At 40.3% G+C, this 23569-nt stretch overlaps 1 protein-coding gene across 6 annotated transcripts in view; it reads left to right on the forward strand.

Annotated features, from left to right (window-relative positions):
* The window catches only part of SEMA6A (semaphorin 6A), a 119180-nt gene that overhangs the window by 56910 nt on the left and 38701 nt on the right, over nt 1-23569 (forward strand). For 5 of the 6 annotated variants that reach the window (XM_048290638.1, XM_048290641.1, XM_048290642.1 and 2 more), the window contains exons 4-15: nt 1892-1952; nt 3422-3484; nt 4328-4429; nt 7169-7259; nt 10556-10675; nt 11732-11820; nt 12723-12940; nt 16430-16561; nt 19851-20006; nt 21413-21589; nt 22298-22438; nt 22527-22607. In XM_048290638.1, the coding sequence (XP_048146595.1) occupies nt 1892-1952; nt 3422-3484; nt 4328-4429; nt 7169-7259; nt 10556-10675; nt 11732-11820; nt 12723-12940; nt 16430-16561; nt 19851-20006; nt 21413-21589; nt 22298-22438; nt 22527-22607 (1431 nt within the window). Of the gene's footprint in view, nt 1-1891; nt 1957-3421; nt 3485-4327; nt 4430-7168; nt 7260-10555; nt 10676-11731; nt 11821-12722; nt 12941-16429; nt 16562-19850; nt 20007-21412; nt 21590-22297; nt 22439-22526; nt 22608-23569 lie in introns of those variants that run through there. The other variant, XM_048290644.1, reaches the window with a different exon arrangement.

Raw genomic sequence — 23569 nt, forward strand, 5'->3', positions numbered from 1 at the left:
CTTTCGCTCTCTCCTGACACTGTCAGCAACTGTGTTTCATCTGTGGCATGAGAAAATTATATGTAATTTTCCTGATGCTAACCTTCTTTCCAACAATCCCGTAACTTAGCATCTGAGTTTCCTTTGAACCCTTTCTTGAACCAGAAAGTCTTCTGAAGGCTGTTTTATTGAGAGTGAAACTAAATAACCCTACTCTTTCTGAGCACCACCGCTGTATTTTCTAATTGTCTTGTTGAAAAAGAAAAATTATAACCTCTGGAAAGGGAGGCTGATGATTAAAACCAAGAGCTGTACAGGAAGACGGCTTTTAGAGGTCTACCCGCACTTCATTTGCAATTCAAGAGATTTTTTTCCCCCCACTTTTATATAGGAGGAGTGACAGCAATAAAGAGCAATGCATATAAAAGGGGAACCATGACGTAATCTATGAAGCTGATATTGTACTAATAGATAATTTTATTCCAGAACCAACCCTGACCACTGCTCTGTAACTGAAGTCAGGCAAATAACAAACTGAAGTATTAAACCAATCTTGGAAGTAAATGACAGTTCTGGTTTTACAGTCTGGAGGAGAAGAAAACCCGTCAACTCCTCGATTTGGCATCTTACAAAGCAAACAGCTTCAAGCTCCACAGGAGACAAATTTTTAAAAGCCAGCTCCCTACCACAGTGCTGCCTCTTTTCCCCACCTGAGAGATGTTATTTCTCTTGTAGCAGTATTCCTTCTTTTTTTTTTTTTACGTTATTTAAAGACACTAGCACTGTTTCCCCAAAACCCAATAAAATGAAGCCAACCTTCAGAACAGGGATTTCTAAAATGGAAACAGCCTGTATAGTGCTTTTAGCAGACCCCTCCAGTGCCGTGGATCTTGCATCAGCTGTGCAGCTTTCTGCATGTTGAAAAAAATCCAATTTTATTTCAAGGAAAAATGAGGTGTCAGTCCCAGCTTGATGTGCTGGTTACTACAGTGTTGTGGGTTGGTGGGTTTTTTCAACTTTTGAGTTCTGTACAGAGCTATCCTTGTTCTCAGCTTACATGGAGAAGAATGTCTAAAAATATCTCTTTACCTGAATACCTGTGTCTATTTCTTCTTTCCAATAAGAGATTCGCAGCTAATTGTAGAGAGGGACAGGTTCTCAGGAAAATAGGAAAGTAAATGCAAGAAAAAAAGTGTGAACATTTTTCAGAGAAGTATTTTACAGTTTAGTTTGGCCAGCAGTGTGTGAAAAGAAGAATGATTTCTGGGAATAGTTTTTTGTCTGTCAGCCTTTTGTCTACCATATTGTCAATCAAATTATAACAGCTAAGGTTAGACATATAATTAAAAGGGAAAAAAGAAAGGAAAAGGAAAGGAAAAGGGAAATGGGAAATGGGAAATGGGAATGGGAATGGGAAAGGGAAAGGGAAAGGGAGAAAAAAGTAAAAAGAAAAGATTAGCCTCTTTTTAACCCTAAATGGCTAAATGTGACTCAGTGACTGCTAGCCCAGGAATCTGGCAAAGGCTGCCTAAAAGCTATTGCAGCTGATTTCAAGATACAGAAAAACATCTGCATGCTAGATTGTGGAATCTGCTGTATGACTGATAGAGCAGAAATCATGTGAGACTTATCTACTTTCCCAAATCTCATTTGTTCAAATAATTGCTTTTGGGAAAGAACCTTATTCCGAAGTTTTGTAGCACCTTTTTTTTTTTTTTTTTTATGGGAAGGCAAACAGTTTATATGTGAAAATGCTTTTGTGGGAGAAGCAGGAGATGCTGCCAGGAATGTTTCCTAGTAAGACCTGTGATTTTTTGTAAGTGGATTGTGGATTATCTGGTGACAGATAGGTCTCTTACAGAAAATGAACTGTCTGACTACTCCATTTGACTTCATTTCCTTTTGTTTACAGGGACCATATTTATACTGTTGATATGGACACATCACATACAGAAGAAATTTATTTTAGCAAAGTAAGTAGCTTTTATCATCACCCAGAAACCAAGGACACTAGAACAAGCTAGGATAAAATAGGATGATGACATTGTTTTAAAGAACTTGCCAGCACTGCTGTAAAACTATAATAAGCAAGTAAGATGGCATTGCTAATCATATTTGGGGAGAGCTAGAATAGCAATCTTGTCCTCTGTGAATTTCTGATAAGTGATTTAGCTGGGCTGATAAGCAATCTATACTGAAATACGGTGAGGTCCCTGATGAAACATCTGTCAAACATCTATTCATTTATATGCAGCAGTTTTCTATAACAGCTATACTATCCCAATTACATCTACTGAAACTTCCATCACAAAAAGCAAGTTACATATTTACATGTGCACAAATTTTTTTCACTCATGCAAGAACTGACTAAATAAAATCTTACTGTAGCGTCACTTTGTAGATGTATTCACATTATCTCCATGGGAAGTTGCATTCAAACTAAGAAAGGCTTTGTCTACATTACTGTATTGTATATTAACATGAACATACTGAAAATAATCTCCCTTCAGCTCCTTTGCAGTGTATTCATATTGTGTAAATATGTTAAACACAGCCTTGGTCCAGCAGAGGATCATACAAATTTGGGCATTGGATGAATTCCACTGGAGGAGGGGACAGTGCTTCATTATAACTGTGAATGATGCTGAAGATGAACTTTTTACTCATCAAAGAGTGAGGGCCTAGGCTTATAATGGAAATAAACATTCATGGTTACTGTTTCAGCTTGGACCCCTCAGTTTACTCATCAAGAACACTGTGAGAACTATCATGGCAATAGTGTCTAAGGTGATACCATCTTAGCCCACATGATTTTAAACAAAGTCTTATTATAATTAATAAGCCTTCCACATTTGACCTTTTTTGAAACTCATCTCAAAAAAAAATCATGGCTGGGATTTACCTGTAAATGTTCTAGAGGAAGACTGTTAGCAGATAAAGTCAGATATGTCTTGACAGGTGGAAAACTCTTTGAGCTTGTTAGATGAATTGAAGTGGTAAGAATTACCTGGATTTGATTTCTTTCCAGATCTAAAATGTCGTCTTTGAGACTGCATATTTCATTTAGAATCCAGTGAAGGTTCATAGTCCGTAAATGATAATTCTGATTTGTAAGCAATATTAATTAAAAGAAGAGAATATCTAGTACTTTTAAGAAAAGTACACGGTTTTCAAAGTTGGCCTATTGTTGAATTCTGTTAGTTTGGGCTTTAAAAAAAGAGGAATGGGTTTCCAGTCTCATGAATTGGTGGCAAAACAAAATCAAATGAACACTCCACATCACTGAACTTTCATTGTTGTGGTGAATTAATCATGAAGAAAGAGTGCAAAAAACTTTCAATATATGTATGTTCAAAAGCTAGTTTCCTCTAAGGGATTTCTACTTCTGAAATCAAAAGTAAAAAACCTCTGAGTTCTAATTGATTTTTCTTGAATCTTGCAGAAATTGACATGGAAATCTAGACAAGCTGATGTAGACACATGCAGAATGAAGGGAAAACATAAGGTAGGCAATTTTCATTTCTTCTGCAACTGCCACTTTAGTTGCATCACTATTATCTCAGGCTGCTGACTGTGATGTGGAATGGATCATGCCATTCACTTCTTACCAGTAATTGCCTTTTCCATCAACTTACTGAAGGCTTTAATTTGCAAAAATAGTTGACTTTGAAAGTGGTAAAATATTACGACAGAAGCCACAGCAATACCCTGAAATACTTAAGGCATTGAGAAGGTGACAATGCGTACTGATTTTGCTTACCATTGCTTCAAAAGCCAAGTGCTGCTGTCCATAACCCTGTGGGAATTTACTGAGTTCAGGCAAAGCATCAGAAAACACAAGTGTGTGGTTGTTGTAGAAGGACTATTTCTCACAGCAGTTTTGCCCTACTGTAACCTATGACTGGCACAAGTAGTATCATAATTAGATGCAGACTCTTTGATTACTTACATCTACTTCCCCTTCTAGTTACAGATACTTTATGCCAGTATATTGTGGTGGTGATGTCACTGTCTGACAGCAACATGGGTGACAAAAAGATCAGACTTTTCACTCTTGAGGAAAGCAACAGTTTTCAAACAAAATTCACCTTTGTCAACAACAGCAAACTAAGACCTGTGATATGAAGCTGTATTTTCAGTTCTTTGTAATTTTTAAACCACTAGAATATAAATTAATTAGAACTTGCTCATTGTCAGTTAAACATAGACAAAATACGGCCAGAATATCACAGCCAATTTGGTACCAGCCAATTTAATTTTAAACCTGACAATGAAATATCACGGCTTAAACATAAAAACAGATGCCCAAAATTCAGTAGTTGAAATAAATTTTATTATTTTTCTTCAGGATGAATGTCATAACTTTATTAAGGTTCTCCTAAAAAGAAATGAGGATACACTGTTTATCTGTGGAACAAATGCATTCAACCCTTCTTGCAGAAACTACAAGGTATGTAATCTGTTTCTGGGATTTCCCTTATGCCTTGTCTTTTGGTTGGATTTATTGTGACTATGTTGGCAGCAGCACGAGGTTGTCATTCAACTGTGCACCACTCAACTCTGAAACATTTATCGTGACTTATTTCAGTGCTGCCAAGTTCAATGTTGATTGGGTTTCTGAGAATATCTCAGACTAAAGACGTAGTTCTTTGCAACTCCTGCACATCAAGACTATTGCCACTTTACATTGTCCTCCATAGGTGCGGAGTCCTTCAGATCCTTGCTTGTGGATGTAGTCACTCCTGAGAAAGTTCCTCAGCTTGTCACTGACACCCACATCAAGTCATAGACTAATATTGGGGGTTATTGGTTCTGAGTAGCATGTTTTTAAATTTATGTTGTACTGTTCTCAATCTCAAAACCAGTTCTCAGGACGCTTCAGGCCATGCAAGCAAAACCTGAGTTTCTTGTGAGTCCCCTGGATAGGGACACTGAGGAGATCCTATGGGATTGTGTGCTGTGGAAATGTTTGAAGAGCAAATCTCCACAAGGAACAATACAGCAGAACAGTGAGGTATTCCTCACTAGCTGGGGATCTGCAAAGCCAAAACGTTATCTAGAGCAGTGTAGAAAACCGTGCTGGTCCATGCATTCTTGACATTATGCCCTGAAGCCAATTTATTCCTTTGGCATAGTGTGTCTCAGTAATCTGCATCCCAACAGGACCCCTTCATTCAAATATTTGCCATTTTTTTAGGCTTTCACCACTGTATTGTGATATGACTCCCAACACTGGATGTCTCTGGAGTAGCTTTGAAATGAATTTGTTTAGGCATTTGACATCCAGGTTCTGCTTTTCTAGGCACTGTTTTGTCCCACAAGTCATTTCTCATCTTTTTTCTGGAAAAATAAAAATCAGTTTTACTAATGCTGCTCCTGACAAAATCACAATTCTCATTCAGTTTTTGGGTTCAGAGTTACAGTAAAAAAACAGAATAAAGACGTTAACATCCAGGAAAACTACTTCCCTAGTGGTATTCACTGTGTCTGCTGCTCTTCCTTGAGTTTTGTGCAATGCTACTTTACCTCATTTAGCCACTATATTGGCTGCAGTTTAGAAAACATGGGAGAGAAGAGCAGGGTAGCATTTTCTTCCAGTCAGTGGAGGAAGAACCAAATTTGAGTAAGAATACAAGCCTGTCATGGCAACTGTGAGGTACAGTTAGCTGCTCTGTTAACAGCTGTTTATTTTATTTTTTCTTTCCTTGCCTGCTCCTAGTATGCAATGAAGCTTCTTGATCTCTCAGGGCTGTATTTCGTCTTCTAGTACAGTTTGTAATTTTTTTTCTCTGAATGCCATTAATGAGGCTAACAAATCTCAGCCAGTCCCCTTGCTAGGAAGTTGGCTTTTAGATACAACTACCGATTTCTTTGGCATCCTGATGTGAGGCATATAAATGGCTTCCTCACCCTTACTCCAGAATTTTCATTCCCTGTGATGCAGGGCTGGATAATGATCCCTCTGTAACACCTGCCCTGGCTTTTCCTCCATGTATTTCTTCATTATACAGAGAGAGAACTAAACGTGCCAAACAGAAAGCAAGGCTGTCCCTTAAGCATGCCAATGGTTGTGAGGATGAGCCCAGGGTGTGGAGCTTGGTGCAGGAAAAGTTACTCAGGACTGTAACTCATTTCCTCTCACTATCACATGAAATGCTTTTCAGACTTTGAGTAAACACAACTAACTCCCCTCAGACTGGATTTTGACCAGGAAGAGTATATGACAGAAAACAAATGATGCCGAATCATCCACCAAGGGACTTAGAAGCTGTAACATATGAATTAAAAGTTGATTTAAGTTGTTGATGGGGTGATGTGGCTTATTTTTCATGCTCTGTGAACTTTTACTGTATGTGATCTATACGGTATGAGCTGGACAAGTAACCTGAATATGCTACAAAGGTTCTTATTCCCAAAATAAAGTAGTATAAGAATCTTAAAGAGGTAAGAGGTGTACGATTCTCCCTTAGCTCACTAAACCTGCTTGAACTTCATGTATAGTCAATCTGTATATTTGTGTCATTATCAGTGCCCAGGGTGAATTTATTTCCCAGGAGTTACATATAAGCCTCAGAATTTACAATTCCTGCACCGACTAATTCTTGCCTGATGTTAAGAGGATTTCTCTGTGACACAGACCTCAACTGATATAGTGAAACTTGAAGAGCATCTTTCTGAATATGCAAATCAAGGAAGAGAGCACGATTGTTGAGACTAGAGCAGAAGGATCTCTGAACTTGGGGGAGAAAAATGCACACAGAGATAATTGTCCTAGTGTTGTTTCTTTTGACTGCTGTGGTTTGCAGTCTTTTCTGTGTCTAAGAGCGCTTCTGTTGGGTCACTGTTGAGGATAAATTTTGGAGCCTTGCCAGAACCACACACCACATAGCCTGCTAAAGTTCAAAACACAAAACTTGTGTACAGATAAAATATAGACTGAAGACTTTTGTAAAATGTGTCAAGGTGAGAGTGATTAGCTCCAAAAGAATTCCTGACTTACTGGGCATACTTTCTTCAGACTCCTTTTATTTATTACTATGATTCTTGTCAGGTTTTTAGTTCATAGTCAGGAGTAAAGTTAGAGAAAGGGCCTTCTCCTCTGCTCTGACAAGAGGAAACACTGTCATAAGCCTCATTCCGGGTAAGAAGTTTTGTTTCTCTATCTGAGGAGCTCCCTTTCATTTTTCAGATGGATACCTTGGAGTACCTGGAAGAAGAATTCAGTGGAATGGCCAGGTGCCCCTATGATGCAAAGCATGCCAACGTTGCATTGTTTGCAGGTAAAATGACAGAAACAAACTTTTTACTTTTTGTTCTGCAGTCCAGGCTTGTGAGAACGCTGTGCCTCTTGCTTGAGCCCAGAATGCCTAAATCTAAAAGGTGTCAAGGGGAGTGAACAGTGACTAAAAATAGGGGGCATAAGGAAATCCCTAGCAAAAAAGCCTTCCTATCTCTGGAGCTCACTATCATCAACATTGCATGAAGCCTCAGTTTCCTGGATCAATATTTCAGTATTTCCTGTATTCTTGATAATATGGCCAGTGTAAGGCACCATTTCTGGCTGCATCCAGCTTCTATGAACGTCAAAGGAAGTCAAAGCTTGTGTAAGCGTTAATAAGAATTAAGCAGGATATATTCATAATAACAGGAAGTTAGGGAAAATGCTGTGGCATGCCCTTTTCTAGATCTAGGAGGAAGGGGAAGGGGATTTTTTTTTTTTAACCTGAAAACATCTTAATGTGGTCTTACGAGCTGCTGTAGACAAAGGAGAGAACTTTATTGGTCAGTGGTAATTTATGCTGCATGCAGGAGAACAGTGTTAGCTCTGATTTCTACTATAATAGTTAGAAAAAGTGAGATCTTATAAATGAGGTTAATTTTGGCTGTTGGTTGTGTGGTATTTTTGTCTATCTCTTCATGACTTCCTGATTAAATTGTTTCTTTATTGAACTTCTCTTAGTGTGAATCCTGCTGATCTTTTCCTAGATCTAGCTGTAAGATAGGTGGTGAAGATAATAAAGAAGTCATCCATGGTAATGTGAGTCCTCTTCAGCAGGTGTGATGCTATAAAGCAGAGCCTGGGTGCTTACATGGAAATACTTAAGCTATTTCTCTGAAGATTGAGAATGTGCAAGTATTTCAGCCATTCTCAAATGGGTCTATACCCAAAGGGCTCTCTTAAGTACTACTCTGTTAGAGGTATCATCATCTGCCTCACAAAGGAGAGATTTTATTTCAATTTTTTTTATTTCAATTTTTTTTTTTTTTAACTCTTTATAAATAAATAGGTCCTTTTGTTTGTAAATAAATAGGTCCTTTTGTTTCAAAAATAATGGTGATGATGATAGTGGTATTATGTGATTTCTTAATTACAGTCACAGGAATATATAGTAGAAATTCTCTAATTGTAGCAGGTAATTCATAAAGCATGGAAAAAGAGAAACACCTTCAGAGAAACATTTTTCCCATATATCTCAGACTCCTTATCCTTAGTGCAGTCTGAATGACCTTTCAGAAGGGTCTTTCTCACTTGTACTGGCCAAGAAAGCATTTATGACCAGCCCACTGTAAACATTCACTTTGAATGCAGATGAAGTTCAGTAAGATGACTCCGGCTTTGTTGCTGAAGAAACCCTCACATAATTTGAAAGTAAAGAGAATATTTATAGAAAGGATCATACTCCCTCATGGTGATTCAGAATAAATTTGATACAATTCAAATAAATATTTGTAGAATATGCCCCATAAATCTTCTGGCTTCAGAAAATCACTGTTTTATGTGTCATACGTATTGATACCTGTGCTAACTTTTCAGAGTGCAGTGAAAAACAGTTTCAGAACAGTTTAGGGCACTAATCCAGGTCATCTGAGTTTGTTGGATGCACTGACATGAATATGGCTCTTCTTGCAGCCTGCAGCTATTGCAGCTGATATGTGTGAATTGTAGTTGGTCACAGGAACTTGGCAGGAAAGAAAATAAATATGTGGCTGTATTAACATGAGTTCAGACATCTCTATCTAAACAATTCATCTTTTTATTCTATTTTGAATTTGGGGGATGGGGGGGAGGGAAGGCATGCTGTAAATATTTTTTCTGTTTTGCTAAGAAAAAATTATCATTCTTAGGTAGCCAAATAAGGACAAGAATTGCGTAAGTTAGAACAAAGCATACAGTCCTCCTAATAAAAAACAGTCTGAACTTTAAATCTGGAGCTGAAATTCACAGACTCACAGAGTTGTTAGGGTTGGAAGGCAGCTCTGGAAATCATCCAGCCCAACCCCCCTTGCCAAGGCAGGGTCACCTACAGCAAGTGACACAGGAATGTGCCCAGGTGGGGTTTGAATGTCTCCAGAGACGGAGACTCCACAACCTCTGGGGGAAGCCTGTTCCAGTGCTCTGCCACCCTCAATGTAAAGAAGTCCTTCCTTGTATTGAGGTGGATCTTCTTGTGTTTTAGTTTACGGCCTGTCCTGTCGCAGGGCACCGCTGAAAAGAGTCTGGCACCATCCTCTTGGCAGCTGCCTTTGAGATAGTCCTATGCATTTATGAGATTCCCTCTCAGTCTTAAATTAAATGTTGGGTGAAAGTATAGTGAGGAGCACTTGACCAATAGAAGCCTCTCTGCTTTGTCCTGGGTATGTCCTCAGTGCTGGTGCCTTCAAGGCACGAACATAATTTCTGTCGAAGGAGATGTAGACAATTCTGATTTTTATGCAGACACAATAGAAACACAAGTTGGTGTGCTCGTGCTGCAGTGCTTGGGGTTCTAGCAGACAGCATGTTCCAAGACCTATCTCACACATGAAAACAGTCCTGTACAGTTACCATGACCTGCAAACAGATTAGACAAAAAATGAAATTTAAAAATGTTGCTGAGGCTTATGCTTTTATGTCCTTATAGTTTTGTTTGTTTTGGTTGTCCTTTGGGTGCCATTTTGTAGGCCCTTTCTTATCACTTCTCCTCCATTCTTTAGGAGAGAGGAATGCATAATGCATGCAGGAAATGCCTAAAATACATGCTAGAAAAGAAATATTGATGGGCAATCCTTCCCCATCTCTTTGCATTCCTGTTTCAGCATGGCTCCCAGCATGCTATTTAATTTTTTGTTAGTGATCTCTGACAGAGCAGAAGTGCTCTCAAGGGGAGAAATTTTCATAAGTGTCAATTAGCTCACAGTCTTCAAGCCCTGTCTGGTTTGCACTCCCAGTTAAAACTAAGAGTTCTGTTACGCTTGTTTTGTTGACATACCTAGGCAGAATTTCTGAGCATTTAACTAGGAACATGTGACTGGATAGAGTAGTTCAGTGTGACATACCTAAGACAAGGAAGAATTATTCCATAAGGTTATTTTCTCCTATAGCACCCCTCTGAAATTACCATTTTGCAAAGTGGTGAGTGACTTGCTTGTTCAGTACTCAGTTCCATTTACCTAGCTGGAATTTTCCCTTCCTTCAGTGTTCCTAAGTAGACTGTGATGGTTTTGTTTCCCCCCATCTCATGTGACTGATGAGAGAAGGCAATTTTATTATTTCTAATGCTCCTCCCCCCTTGTTTCTTCTTTCCTTCCTCCCCAGAGGGAAAACTGTATTCTGCCACAGTGACCGACTTCCTTGCAATAGATGCAGTAATATACCGGAGCCTTGGAGACAGCCCAACCCTGCGGACAGTTAAACATGACTCCAAGTGGTTGAAAGGTAGATAAACAAACAAGGAGAAAAAAGCAGCATCTCTGAGGAGTCTTGGATTTCTGACAGACCTCTTTGTCATGTCATTTCACCAATGCTTTCTGGCAGAAAGAAGGAAGTAGATTACATCTCTTGCTTACACTGATCTGTTTATCTCTTTCACTCTTCTCCTGACCCAAAGTTACTGGACCTGACAGAAGCTGTGAGCTGGGTAGATCAGAATATGTATTACAGTGAGCTTTCCAAGCTGCAATCCACCAGTTTACATCTGTTGGATGTAAAAGTTGGACCTTGCAGGGCTCTGTGTACTTGGGCTGTGTTTGAAAATATTCCTGCCACAGCGCTGTTAGGTAACAATCAAGGCTTTATGAAGTATAGAAGGTTTGTCCTGTAATGTTAAGATTCATTAATGAAACTAAAATTATGGGGATATTGCACAAAGCCTTTCTGTTACGGTTCTTAAGGATTGTATTGCTGCCACTGAGTTAGGCAATTTCTGTGCTGTAAATGCCCTCATTGTTAAGGACCGTGCTGTTTATCTTCATGTAGGTGTTAAGAATTGTTAGCATTTGGAGTGATTTTAACAGAGAGCAAAGCCATAGTTTCAAGTATTTTTCTGCATGCAGAAATGTTTTGCCAGGTGTCAACTTCAGCTGTCCCACTTTCCTTGCTGCTACAGACACGTGTGGGCAGAAACAGTTACGTGGTTTGTTATTCCCTCAGCTCACAGCCTGCATGCCATAAAGAGCACTGCTTGGACCCCTCAGGCATACAGTTATAAATGCCTGTTTACCTTTCCTCTTACTCCATGCAGGGCAGACGTATTAGTGGCAGAGACTTAACTACCCTGCAGTGATGTTGCACAGACTTGTTCCCAGCTCTCCTGTCCCCAGACAGTGATTCTTTTCTGGCAGTGATTTGTTCATTCTGAAAACTGATCAAGTTTGTCAAATGCAGACATTTCACCTCTGGATGTTAAGTGTGAACGTATTTGGCTTCTCTGTGCATGCTGGATCCTGTACATGGTGCCTAAATCAGATGTCTTGGGTTGTTGTTTTCTTCTAGAACCGTACTTTGTTCAGGCAGTTGACTATGGCAATTACATATACTTCTTCTTCCGGGAAATAGCAGTGGAGTACAACAGCATGGGAAAGGTAAGGGCGAACACATTGCCTTGAATGATTTTGTCAGATTCAGGAGGAGGAAAACTTACGCTATTCTTGGACCAACGCTGTTACGAGTGACCTTGAAATGAGAACCATAAATCATGATGACAAGGTCAGCATTTTGAGAAGATTCCTATTGCTCAAGCCAAAAGGTTGGCTGGAGTGAAACATTGCACTGTCTTGAAAGGAAACTCTGTGGTTTCTTACAGTGATGGTGTATGCTGGAGTCTCTTTTCTGAAATTATAAAAAGCACAAGGCTAATGTAGTTAGTTCAGCATAGTAGATAATTGTTAAAAATGGATTCCAAAGCAGGAAGAAATTTTTATGTAAGAAATATGAATTAGAGTGCTGAGTAAACATGGGTAGGAATTTTGTTCTCTGCCATTCTGCAAAGAATAATTAAACGCTTTCTGCATTTTTGCTAATTTCACAATAGCTCTCTGACTAAGCAGTCAGAAAAGCTGACCAAGGTCACGAAGGTGAAGAGCAGGAATAAAAGCCGAGCAAGATTTGCATAGTTTTTAAGTGCTGAAAACACAAGAATCTGAGCAGCAGTGTGGGTTGCAGGGATTGTGAATATGAAATGTGCTTTTGTTTGGGGAAATAGAAAGCTAAGCAGTCTGTATGGAAATAAGTTTTATATGGGTTGAGAACAGATCTCCTGAAGGATTTATGGCTGTATAGTAAATGCCACAGTCTTATCTTTCATAGCACACTGTTCCAAAGCCTAATTTTTCTGTTTCTTATTTGTCACAGATTATAGAAAAGTGGTATTAAATTAAGCGCCTTGCTGTGTTATTCCAAGTGTTTTAAAAGCAGTATTCCAACAAAGTCTTTAGTTCAAGCAAACACTTAATTTTCTCCATTATTTTTGCTCTATTCCTTCCAGGTGGTTTTCCCGAGGGTGGCCCAGGTTTGCAAAAATGACATGGGAGGATCTCAGCGAGTGCTGGAAAAACAGTGGACTTCCTTTCTCAAGGCTCGGTTGAACTGCTCAGTTCCTGGCGACTCACACTTCTACTTTAACATACTGCAGTCAGTTACAGATGTTATCCATTTCAATGGCCGGGATGTTGTTTTAGCAACATTCTCCACTCCATATAATAGGTAATAGTCACAATAACCTTTAACCTTCTACCTTTTACCTTTGTGTTTTGCTTTCCATTGCACTTTCTTTTTACTTTATGCAAGCACAAGAAGTGATTGCTCATACAATGTAATTTTTATGTACTCTGTGCTTACCGATAGTTTGTGTTTAATTTCAAGGTACCCTGGTATTGCTTACTGCATTTCATACCTGATGACTTGGAGCAGCTTTCACTCATTTACTATCTGGACACATTCCTCAGACATACTTTTCTTTATGGGAATAGTTCACACTAACCACCAAGAAGTGTTGCAGCTTGTAACTTGCAAAGTATTATTCCAAAGAGAAAATACGGTATTTTTTCCTCAGAAAGAAAGGACTGAGTCTGTCCTGTTTATATCTAAACCTCCAAGAACCGCGTTATCTCTTTCTCTTTATTTCATGCATCCCTGGTAACTCTTGCTTGATCCTTGACCCTGCATTGACCCTGCTGCCCCCTGACTCTCCCAGGAGAACCAAGGTCTTGCTGGCTGGAAAGGAGGGTCCCCAGAACACCTTCTGTGTTTAACCCAAAACATTGTTTGCATGGTTATCCAAAAGCATCCGTTCATCTGTAGAGATTTTATTACATTTACACTTTTATAGCATGTTTCTCTGGAAGTTATTAGAAGAATAACTGTATCTAATTATTGTGAACTCCCAGAGAAATTTAAAAAATAGTAGCATTCTAATTACAAAATATATCGCAGTTTCACAGAGTAACATTTGAGCTGAAAGAGGAATTTTATTGATGAAATTCATTTAGTTTTGCTGTACCCTTGCCACCTTTGGTCAAAGCTAGGACTGACTTCAGATGCGAGTAAGCCTGGGCCTGTAATCTATAATCACTGCTTTTGACATCAAAACAATAGGAACTGCAATGCAATAATTATGCCACCAATAGGGAATACAGGCTTAAACTAAAATGATCTCTTTTCATGCAATCTGGCATAGTAAAAACAGGTGAACAAATAGAGATGCAACATCAGAAAATAGATTGTATCTCACAATTATCTCAAAATTGAGATTGTCCTCCCACTCTGCTAGTATTTTCTGTGGTGTGTCATGAATAATTCTTTTCCTTAAGCATTTTAAAATCTAAGTACTTGGTGTAAAAAGAAAAATACTATTTTGTAGGCTCAAGGTTTTGCCAGACACTGAAGATGACAGGAAGGCATATCTTCTTGGAGACAGCTTATTAGCAGACCTGGCAGCCAGGAGGGCCAAGTGTGTCCTGGGAGACATCAGGCCCAGCATCGCCAGCCGGGCAAGGGAGGGGATTGTCCCGCTCTGCTCTGCACTGGGGCAGCCTCACCTCAAGTGCTGGGGGCAGCTTTGGGTGCCACAGTATTAGAAGGATCTGAAGGTATTGGAGAGCATCCAAAGGGGAGCTACAAAGATGGTGAAGGGCTTGAGGGGAAGTCATATGAGGAGTGAATGAGGCCACTTGGTTTGTTCAGCCTGGAGAAGATAAGACTAAGGGAAGACCTCACAGCAGTTCAGAGCTTCCTCATGAGGTGAAGAGGAGGGGCAGGAACTAATCTCTGCTCTCTGGTGACCTCTAAGAGGACTCAAGGAAGCTGAGTCATAGAGGTTTAGTCTGGATATTAGGAAAAGGTTCTTCACCCAGAGGGTGGTTGGGCACTAAACAGGCTCCCCAGGAAAGTAGTCACAGGACCAAGCCTGACAGAGATCAAGGACCACCTGGACAATGCTATCAGGCACATGGTACGATTCTTCGGGTGTCCTGTGCAGGAGAAGCTGGACTTCAGTGACCCTTGTGAGTCACTTCCAATTCAGGATGTTCTGTGATTCTGTAGTTCTATGAAACCTACTTTTGACAGGGAACCATCTCTCCCATTCCTCCTCCACTAAAGTAAAGTTGCAAGAAATACCTTTGGTCTCTGGAACAAAATTTCCTTCTAGAGTGAAGTGAAAGAGATTCCTCAGTCTCATCAGAGGTCACTTGGGCAGAAGCTAGTGATGAGCTTTAGTCCAATAGTTTAGAGGTGGCTTGGACCTCCTTGGCTGTGACCCACAGTGCTCCATCCTGCAATCTGCCACCCTCCAGAGTAAAAGATGTTGCAGTCCTTTCACCATGGCAATGCCTCCATCAGTGTGTAGTTGTGTGTTGAGCGTGGGTGTCAGCACTTTCAGTTGTGTGTAACACACCCCAAGATTTTATGGTTGTTTTTTTTCTTTAGGACTTAATTCAGCAATGTGCAAAATATTCTAGCTGGAGTGGATCTTGAGCTGTCTTCTAGAGGTCCTCTGTGTGTCCAAATAAATCCTTGACCATCTCTTATATCAACATAAGTATGGCTGCCTCCTTTTAAAACTCCTGCTGTGTACTATCAATTAATAAAGAGCTTTAAAGTTTCCTTCCATATAAAAAGACAAACCTGTGGAGATCAAAGTAAGACTACTGTACTGTCTCCCTACTTGTTGTTTTTCTTCAGTAAAAAGCATTTTGAAATTTTTTACTATTCAAAGGGTTGTTTTTTTATCAATTTATATACCTTTAGGAGTTTAGCTTAATCCTCTGTAACAGTATTATAGTTCCTACATTTTTTCTTTGATGTGTAATAACCTACTAGCTAAGAGCAGTATTGAAAGCCTCAGCCAGCTGGGTTCGTGCTATTTACCCAATAAAATTAAGTGATGGAAGTCAGACACAAATACAGTAGTTCACGTACAAAAAAAAAGGAATGAGTGATAAATGAATATTTCATACTTCCAAGCGACTGACCATGGTAAACCCCTAAGCCTTTCAGAAAGTATGTAGGTAAGAATATAGCTATGTTTGGACAATGCTGTCATGCAGTTGCATGCAAGTATTCAAAAAGTTGAAATTTGCAATGCTATGATCTTAAAATAAACATCAAATTTGTTTCTATAAGCTCTTTACATTTCATTGAGTAGAGCAAATTCCTGAGCATAGTTAACTCCTTTTCACTGGGAGCCCTTTGTGGATGTCAGGCTGTGGGAGCATGAACAAATTACATGTAAAAGCCAGGTCAATAGCACATTGCAGCACACTTCCAGTTTGATTAGAACCAACTTCTGAACTGTCTGTGGTGTGGTTTTGAGGCATGGCAGGGACTACAAGAGTTGGTACTGAGAGATGTTGTGACTTAGAATTTCCAAGTAATGGGTTCTGAATGAGACTGGCCATTACTCCTCATGCATTGCCAGTGATAGCCAGAGTTTCACAGATTCTTTCCCTTCTTCAAGATTATTGCAATTACTTCTTTCTGTAGAGGCTTTGAATTAAATTCTCTTGGCAGGAGCTGCCTGCTGATTGGTATTCCGGCTTTTCCATGGGGCTGGCTTTTCCTGTCGGTACCAGATTCAGAGTTCAGAATTGAGTAACCTGTGACAGGAAGACTTCTACAGAGCATATTTTTCACTCAAGGTTTTATGCATAACTGCAGAATGAGTAACAATTTCTGGGAAATGTCACTTTGCAGCATCCCTGGCTCTGCAGTCTGTGCCTATGACATGCTTGACATTGCCAATGTGTTTACTGGGAGGTTTAAAGAACAAAAGTCTCCAGATTCCACATGGACACCAGTTCCAGATGAACGAGTGCCCAAGCCCAGGTATGTTTCATGTATAGTGATATTGTTCTGTTCATTTATGCAGGCTACAAAGTTTTTTTGATAATTTGAACAGCCTTGTAAGGTGCAGATACAATCATACATGTTGCAGCAGTAAAGTAAAAGTTGAATTGAATTTGGATCTAAACTATGCAGTTGAGATTTTTTCCACTTAAATGAGATTTGTGTAACATAAATCAGGCCAGCATCCACTTGGTCAGAGTAATCACTTAAGAGTGGTGTGAGTTACACGTTGCAAATTGGTTCAGTAATGGACATATCTCATTACAAAACCTGCACCAGTTCTGCAGTTTGCTGTTCTATGATTAACATGCAGTTTAAATGCCACAGTGGATGCATTATGGAGAGAAAAAAAGAGCATTCCACCAAACTGGAGATTCAGTTTACTTCATTCCTCCTATGAGTTGTTTTCCCTGCTTCCATGTGTTTGCATGCATCTCCTCTACTACACTCTTCATATTTCTTACAAGTATCATTTCATACAAGTTGCTGTTGACAGACACTTTTTAACTCATTTACACCAATGGCATTTTGCTCTGAGATATTGATATGTATATAGATAAATTCATTTATCTCAGTTAAGCTTTACCACTTTAGTGCATGTTTTACATTGCTTGCGATATCTTAAATAATTTCAAAAGAAAAAAACATCTGAAGTACTCTGTGCATTGCTGAGCACCACAATATAAGAAGGATCTAAAGGTATTAGGAGGCATCCAAAAGAGGGCTACAAAGATGATGAAGGGCTTAGAGCAGAAACCATGTGAAGAGTGTCTGAGGTCGCTTGGCTTGCCTGGAGGAGTCACAATCTACAACCTCATCACAATCTACAACTTCCTCCTGAGGGGAAGAGGAAGGGCAGACACTGATCTCTTCTCTGTGGAGACCAGTGACAGGGCCCAAGGGAATGGCCAGAAGTTGTGTCAGGGGAGGTTTAGGTCGGACAGTAGAAGGTTCTTCACCCTGAGAGTGGCTGGGCACTGGAACAGGCTCCCCAGGGAAGTGATCACAGCATCAGGCCTGATGGAGCTCAAGAAGCTTTTGGAAAACACTCATGGCACATGGTGTGATTCTTGGGGTGTCCTGTGCGGGGGCTGGAGCTGGACTTCAGTGATCCTTATGGGTCGGTTCCAGCTCAGGATATCCTATGATTCTATGAAGAGCCATGGTGGACACTGAGCTTCTGCCTAATCCAAATTTGGCCCATCACGTTTTGGATTTACCAAGTGTAGAATCCCTGTGCCATCTTTATTCTGAAGTTGTCACTCAAGAGAAGAGCCTAGAGATGACTGGAAAATCTGGTAAATTCTGTGTCTGTTTTCAGTCTAAGCCTTAGTAATGCAGCTTCTAGCAGTGTTGCAGGATTTTCTTCTTCATTTTGTGTTTCAAACAAGTTGTTGACACAATAGGTTGCCTTGGGAGTGCAAAGCTGCATGAGGGCTCCAAAGTCATTTGTTTGGACCTTACTGAGATATATTGGCTGGGAAGGGGAAAAGAATAAGGCGAAATCACTTTCAGTGGGAAAGAGGAAGAGAAAGTTGCATTGTGAGTTTGGGATGAGCCAACAGCAGGTTAACTGTTACAATGAAGATGGGATAATATTGCTCTTCCTGAGCCTGAAGGAGACAATGGGAAATGAATAGTGAACAGTGTTTCACATAACATTTGGCCATCAATCTGCTTAATAGAAATAATAATTTCCTCTAACTCACAGTGAAGTACATGACAGGCACCTTTGATATAAGGTCATTCTTATTTGGGTATCTCAGTATGGTGCAGAAACATTACTGCCCCTATTGATCCTAACATTTCTCAGAAACCTACCAGAGCCCTTCAGGGGTGCTGCTTCCCTGTTTGGCCAGACAGCAGGGTTTGCTTGGATTTATGTTGACTCGACTAAACCAGTTTTGAGATTAAAACAGGATTAATCCAATCATGCTATCAGGATTTAGGAGTAAATAGGCCTCCGGATTAGATACACAGAAACCGTAGACACCACGGTGCCAGAAGGTGCAGGCTGCTCCCTCAGGTTCTCTGGGAATGTTGCCTGATGGGTCAATGCCCTTGCAAGGACCTAGGAAACCAGTGGTGTCCTTGGTTTCTCCTTCTTTCCATCTATTGCTAGTTCTACGTGCAATTACAAGACAGCTGAAGTATTTTGGATATGAAGAGACAAGAGCACACATTGTCTGCATGTAATGTTCCTTGCTGAGCTCTTGTGGGACCAGACTTGTTGACACAGCTAGTTCCTTCAAATCCTATGCTACCTTCCCATACAAGATTTAGTTACTTAATGCTTGAATATTTATCTAAATCTGAGCAGCACAGATGATAGGACCAGTCCTGTATTTGTTCAAGTTGACATTGCTCTTGATGTCAGTGCCTTTACCCACATCAGAATAGATGAAAATTGGATGATGCAGTGTGTTTATGAGTGAATGGTCCATCTTTCACCTTCCCATCTCACACTGGCTCAAAGGTTTGAAGAATCGTAGTGCTCTAGAAAATGGGATTAAATGGACCTTTTATTGGAGAAAATTACCTACACGATATTAACAAGCAAAACGTTTGCTTGTTTTGCTGCTTCCTTTGAGAGATGGCATGTCCAGGCAAGAAAATTGCGCTACCGCCTAGGAGGAGCAGGGTAGGTTTTAGAAATAGTGTGAGCAGATTTGCATTTAGGTTGTCAAAGAATGACAGATAACTTTTCAGTGAAAGTCCTCAGTGTGCTACCATTCTTATATCATCTCATCCAAATTGAACAAAGGGTAAAACTGGTGTTTACGTGGATGCTATCAGGTTTGTCTTCTCCAATAGTCTGTTTTCTATCAGACATGACTGAAAGTGGTATTCTCTCACACCTGTTAAAAAAATTAACTTCCTTCTGTATTATAGGGACTGCTTTTATTCCAGGAAAGAGCAGTCAGCTAGGCAAGTCACAGATCAGAACTGTGCCAGTGGGAAGCATCAAGCCAAATGCACTCATGCAGCAATTATGTTCCATATGAATGGATAAATTACAAACTCTGTGTGTAACACTCCTGATGAAAAAATTACTGTGCTCTTAAGTGACACATGAAGTCCTTTTGAATGATAGAGCAGGATTTTAGACTTCCCTTGAGGGGCTGAGCAAGTCCACTACACTTCTCAATCCTCCTCCATGTTAAACTCCTGTAAAGTATGTCACATTTCAATGAGAGCTTCATCACAAAGGGAAGCTTGCCCTCAATGTCAAGTAAGTTTTCTGGCTTTACTCTCTTGTTTTACATAGGCCTGGCTGCTGTGCTGGCTCTACATCATTAGAAAAATATGTAACATCTAATGAGTTCCCAGATGATACTCTGAACTTCATCAAAACACATCCACTGATGGACGAGGCTGTACCTTCCATTGTCAATCGACCCTGGTTCCTGAGAACAATGGTCAGGTATGTACCACCACCAAGTGAACTCTTGTCCTCGCTGTAGCTGTCAAGCTGTGCTAATAGCCTTGCTTCAAATACCCTCCAACTCTGTAAATGTCCTTGGTATCCTGGGCATGAATCCAGCTAGGAATGGTGACAGAGCTGAGCAGATGCTGCGGAACTCCCTGAGCAGCTTTCAAGATAGGAAAGACCTCAGTCCTTTCCAGCCACACCATGCTGAAAATGGATGTTGCAGGAAATGCTGTGCAGGGAAGGTTTACCCGTCTGTTGGCTTATCGCTCAGTGTTTGAGACAGCTCTGTAAAAACTTTGGGCAAGGATCAGCAGACACCTCAGGAATAAGTACACAGGATACAAACATGTCTGCCAGGATATGTTCACAGGATACGTAGATGTCTGTCAGGTTATGTACTGGTAAGCTTTAATGTTTGCAGAAGCATACAGGCAGGAGGAATCTCATAGTCTCCATACTTTCTATGGCAACAAGAAAAAATAATAACAGATTTGAACAAAAACTCATAAATCAGCAAGTGTTAAATACACCATCCCCTTCCTATCAAAATACGTTCTCACTCTGCTGTGGTCACTATACTACTTATCTACTGTCCAGCTGTGAATGGAATAATGTGACTAACTTTTGCCATATTTTCATCTCTTCCTCTGAACAAGGGTAGAGTATTGTGTTGGGCAGTTAGCTCTGGAAGGGTCTGACTTAGTTTTAGTAATGTATTTTCTGTCAGGTTTTTATGTCAGGTTCTGTAGCTCCAACCAAAGACGGGAACAGCAAGCTCCACAGTGCTTCCCTTTGATAGGCAGCACCATCTAACTGGTACCAAATCACTAGTACTTGTTTTCCATAAATTGTGCCATCCCAAGATTTGATATCACCTCAGCACTGAAGTTGCTTGGTGGTAGTTTTGTGATTATTTTTAGTGAGGTAAAATGGTGTTTAGCATCTCACTGTTGTAGTGCACTGACACAGCTTTCCCTGACAAAAAAAAAGTTGAATCTAGTTCAGCTGCTTTTAACGCGACAGAGCTTGAAATTTTAAAACAGTTCACTGTGCTGATTCTCTATCCCTGTCTGAAGAAATCACCAGGCTTTTGGACAGATAATTCCTGAATGCCCTCAGACTCTTAGCACCCGTTCAGCTTTCTGAACTTCTAGACACTTGTGTATCTAGCTATTGGACATGTGGGCATGCAAACACATGAAAATTCCTGAACACCTGAAGAGCCAAATTGGTACAGTCTGTGTTGACTTATAGTCAGGTAGGAAAAGTGCTTAAATGTGTTTTATGGTTGCTAGAAGTCTACCATACACTTATCTGATGTGAAGAAGGGAATTAAATAAATGACAATTCTGTGATTATCTCTGTGATTTATCTGTGAAATTGCTCTATCATTTTAGATATCGCCTGACCAAAATTGCTGTTGACTCTGCTGCTGGGCCGTATCAGAACTACACTGTGGTTTTCTTGGGGTCAGAGAAGGGAATCATCCTGAAGTTCTTGGCACGGATGGGAAACACTGGTTTCCTAAATGACAGCCTTTTCCTGGAGGAGATCAATGTTTACAATCCTGAAAAGTGTGTATCTGGTTCTTTGTACTCCTGTATGGGTGACTTTGAACTTCTGATTTCCCAGAGAATAACTTGTCCCATGGAAAGGGAAGTAGTTAGAGAAGCCAAGTTTTTTGAGTAATTTTAAATTGCTTAGGGAGGGGATGTCTGCTTATCAGTCTCTACATTGCAATAAGATTTTTTTATTCAGTATGTGTAGAAAATAGTCCATCCTATGCAGCAGCTGATGGGTAATTAAAAGTGAAGTTCTGGAAAGGAAGATTAATTTTCTAATCCTATAAAAAACCCTGATTCCTCTCCAAATAACTCAACAAGCAGCAAGCTGCTCTCCGAGAGAAATTTTCCACATTTCAGTCTTCCTCAAATATGCCTAAGGGGACTTTGAAGTGAGCCATAATCATGCAGAAATTTCAGCTACTTTGAGTGCTGGAGAAGAATAAACACAAAAATGAAGGGCCGTCAGAAGCTTCTCTGGTGTGCTGTCTCTCTGCAATTCTTAACTATCCCATGCATTTTTAGTACTTGCTTATATGTCTATCAGTGGTTTTAGTGGCTGTTTTGTGTTCTTTTTCCTTGACTTATTCAATTCTACCTTTCTTGCAGATTATTCGGCAGTTTTTTGTGATTTTTTTTCAGCCTGGGGGATCATTAAGGTTTCCCCTGGTTTCCCAGCAGAGCACACTCGTAACCACATCTCACTTTTCTCCAAACCAGGTGCAGCTATGATGGCTTGGAGGACAAGCGGATCATGGGCATGCAGCTTGACAAGCCCAGCAGCGCCCTGTACGTCGCCTTCTCCACCTGTGTCATCAAGGTTCCCCTGGGACGTTGCGAGCGCCACGGCAAATGCAAAAAGTATGTGTTTTGTGGTGGCTGTCAGAGGCCTGTGCAGGGGGGAAGCTGGAGCACTCATGAATGCCAGCTTGTGCTCTTCTCTCCCAAGGGCCTGCATAGCGTCCAGAGACCCGTACTGCGGATGGGTGAAGGAAAGCGGAGTGTGCACGCAGCTGGTCCTTGGCTCCAAGTGAGTAAGGGCTCTGGCTGGACGGGCTGTGGAACTCTGGCAGTGGTGCCAGGCAGTCTTGGGGAAAGCTATTTGAAACACGGGGCTTTTAGAGAGGGAAAAATGTGGGAAGTGTTTGTTTCTACCTTATTTGCATTCACCTCCGAAATGTCTCACAAATTTTTTTTGATGTGAACTGTCAGCTGATTGGTAACTGCTGAAAGAGGAGGAAGAAGAAATTGAAAGAGCTGTATTAAGGTCTGCATATTATTGAAAGGAGCGAATTGGATGGATATGTCTGGACCAGCCTGCACTGGAGCCATCACAGCTGATTAAAGAGGCAATAGAATCCAAATTAAATTACTGAAGTAATTTGTCCACTGAAAACAAAACCAGTCCTTCTAATTTACTGTACATTACTAAGAGGAATCACAGAGCACAGTAAGGGCTTAAAACGGGTTTAGAGAAGTGCTGGATCTCCCCTTGCTTAACAGTAGAATTTAATTATTTTATGATAATGAAAGTCTGTGAAGGTTACAGGGACCAAACCCACTTCAGAGCTCACATTTCTTGGCCACTTCTGACACACCACATGACTGCCCATTCTGAGGTATACAGCTATACTCCCTCAAGGTAGTAGTGGAAGTGTAGCGCAGACATCACAGAGCCCTGACAGCCAGTCCCACATCTGATGCCACTTAACCCTGCTTCTGTACAGGTCCTCAGTATATAATGGACAAGTTACAATCCCTGTGCTTCTGTCTTGTTCTTAATTTGCTATTTCAATTCAAATTATTTTGTCTGGAGATGCTATAGCCGTATGTGTCTGTATATGCTTGACTACAAAAGTGAGGGCTGTTCCTGATTTGACATTTGGTAGGGTAATGTTAAAACGCACCTGTGTCCACATCAGTTTTTCATTACTCCAAAAGCATTTGAGACTTCTTCAACTTCCATGGCAAGTTGCAGGGGACTTCCATACC

This window comes from Corvus hawaiiensis, chromosome Z (assembly GCF_020740725.1).
Source record: "Corvus hawaiiensis isolate bCorHaw1 chromosome Z, bCorHaw1.pri.cur, whole genome shotgun sequence".
NCBI lineage: Eukaryota > Metazoa > Chordata > Aves > Passeriformes > Corvidae > Corvus > Corvus hawaiiensis.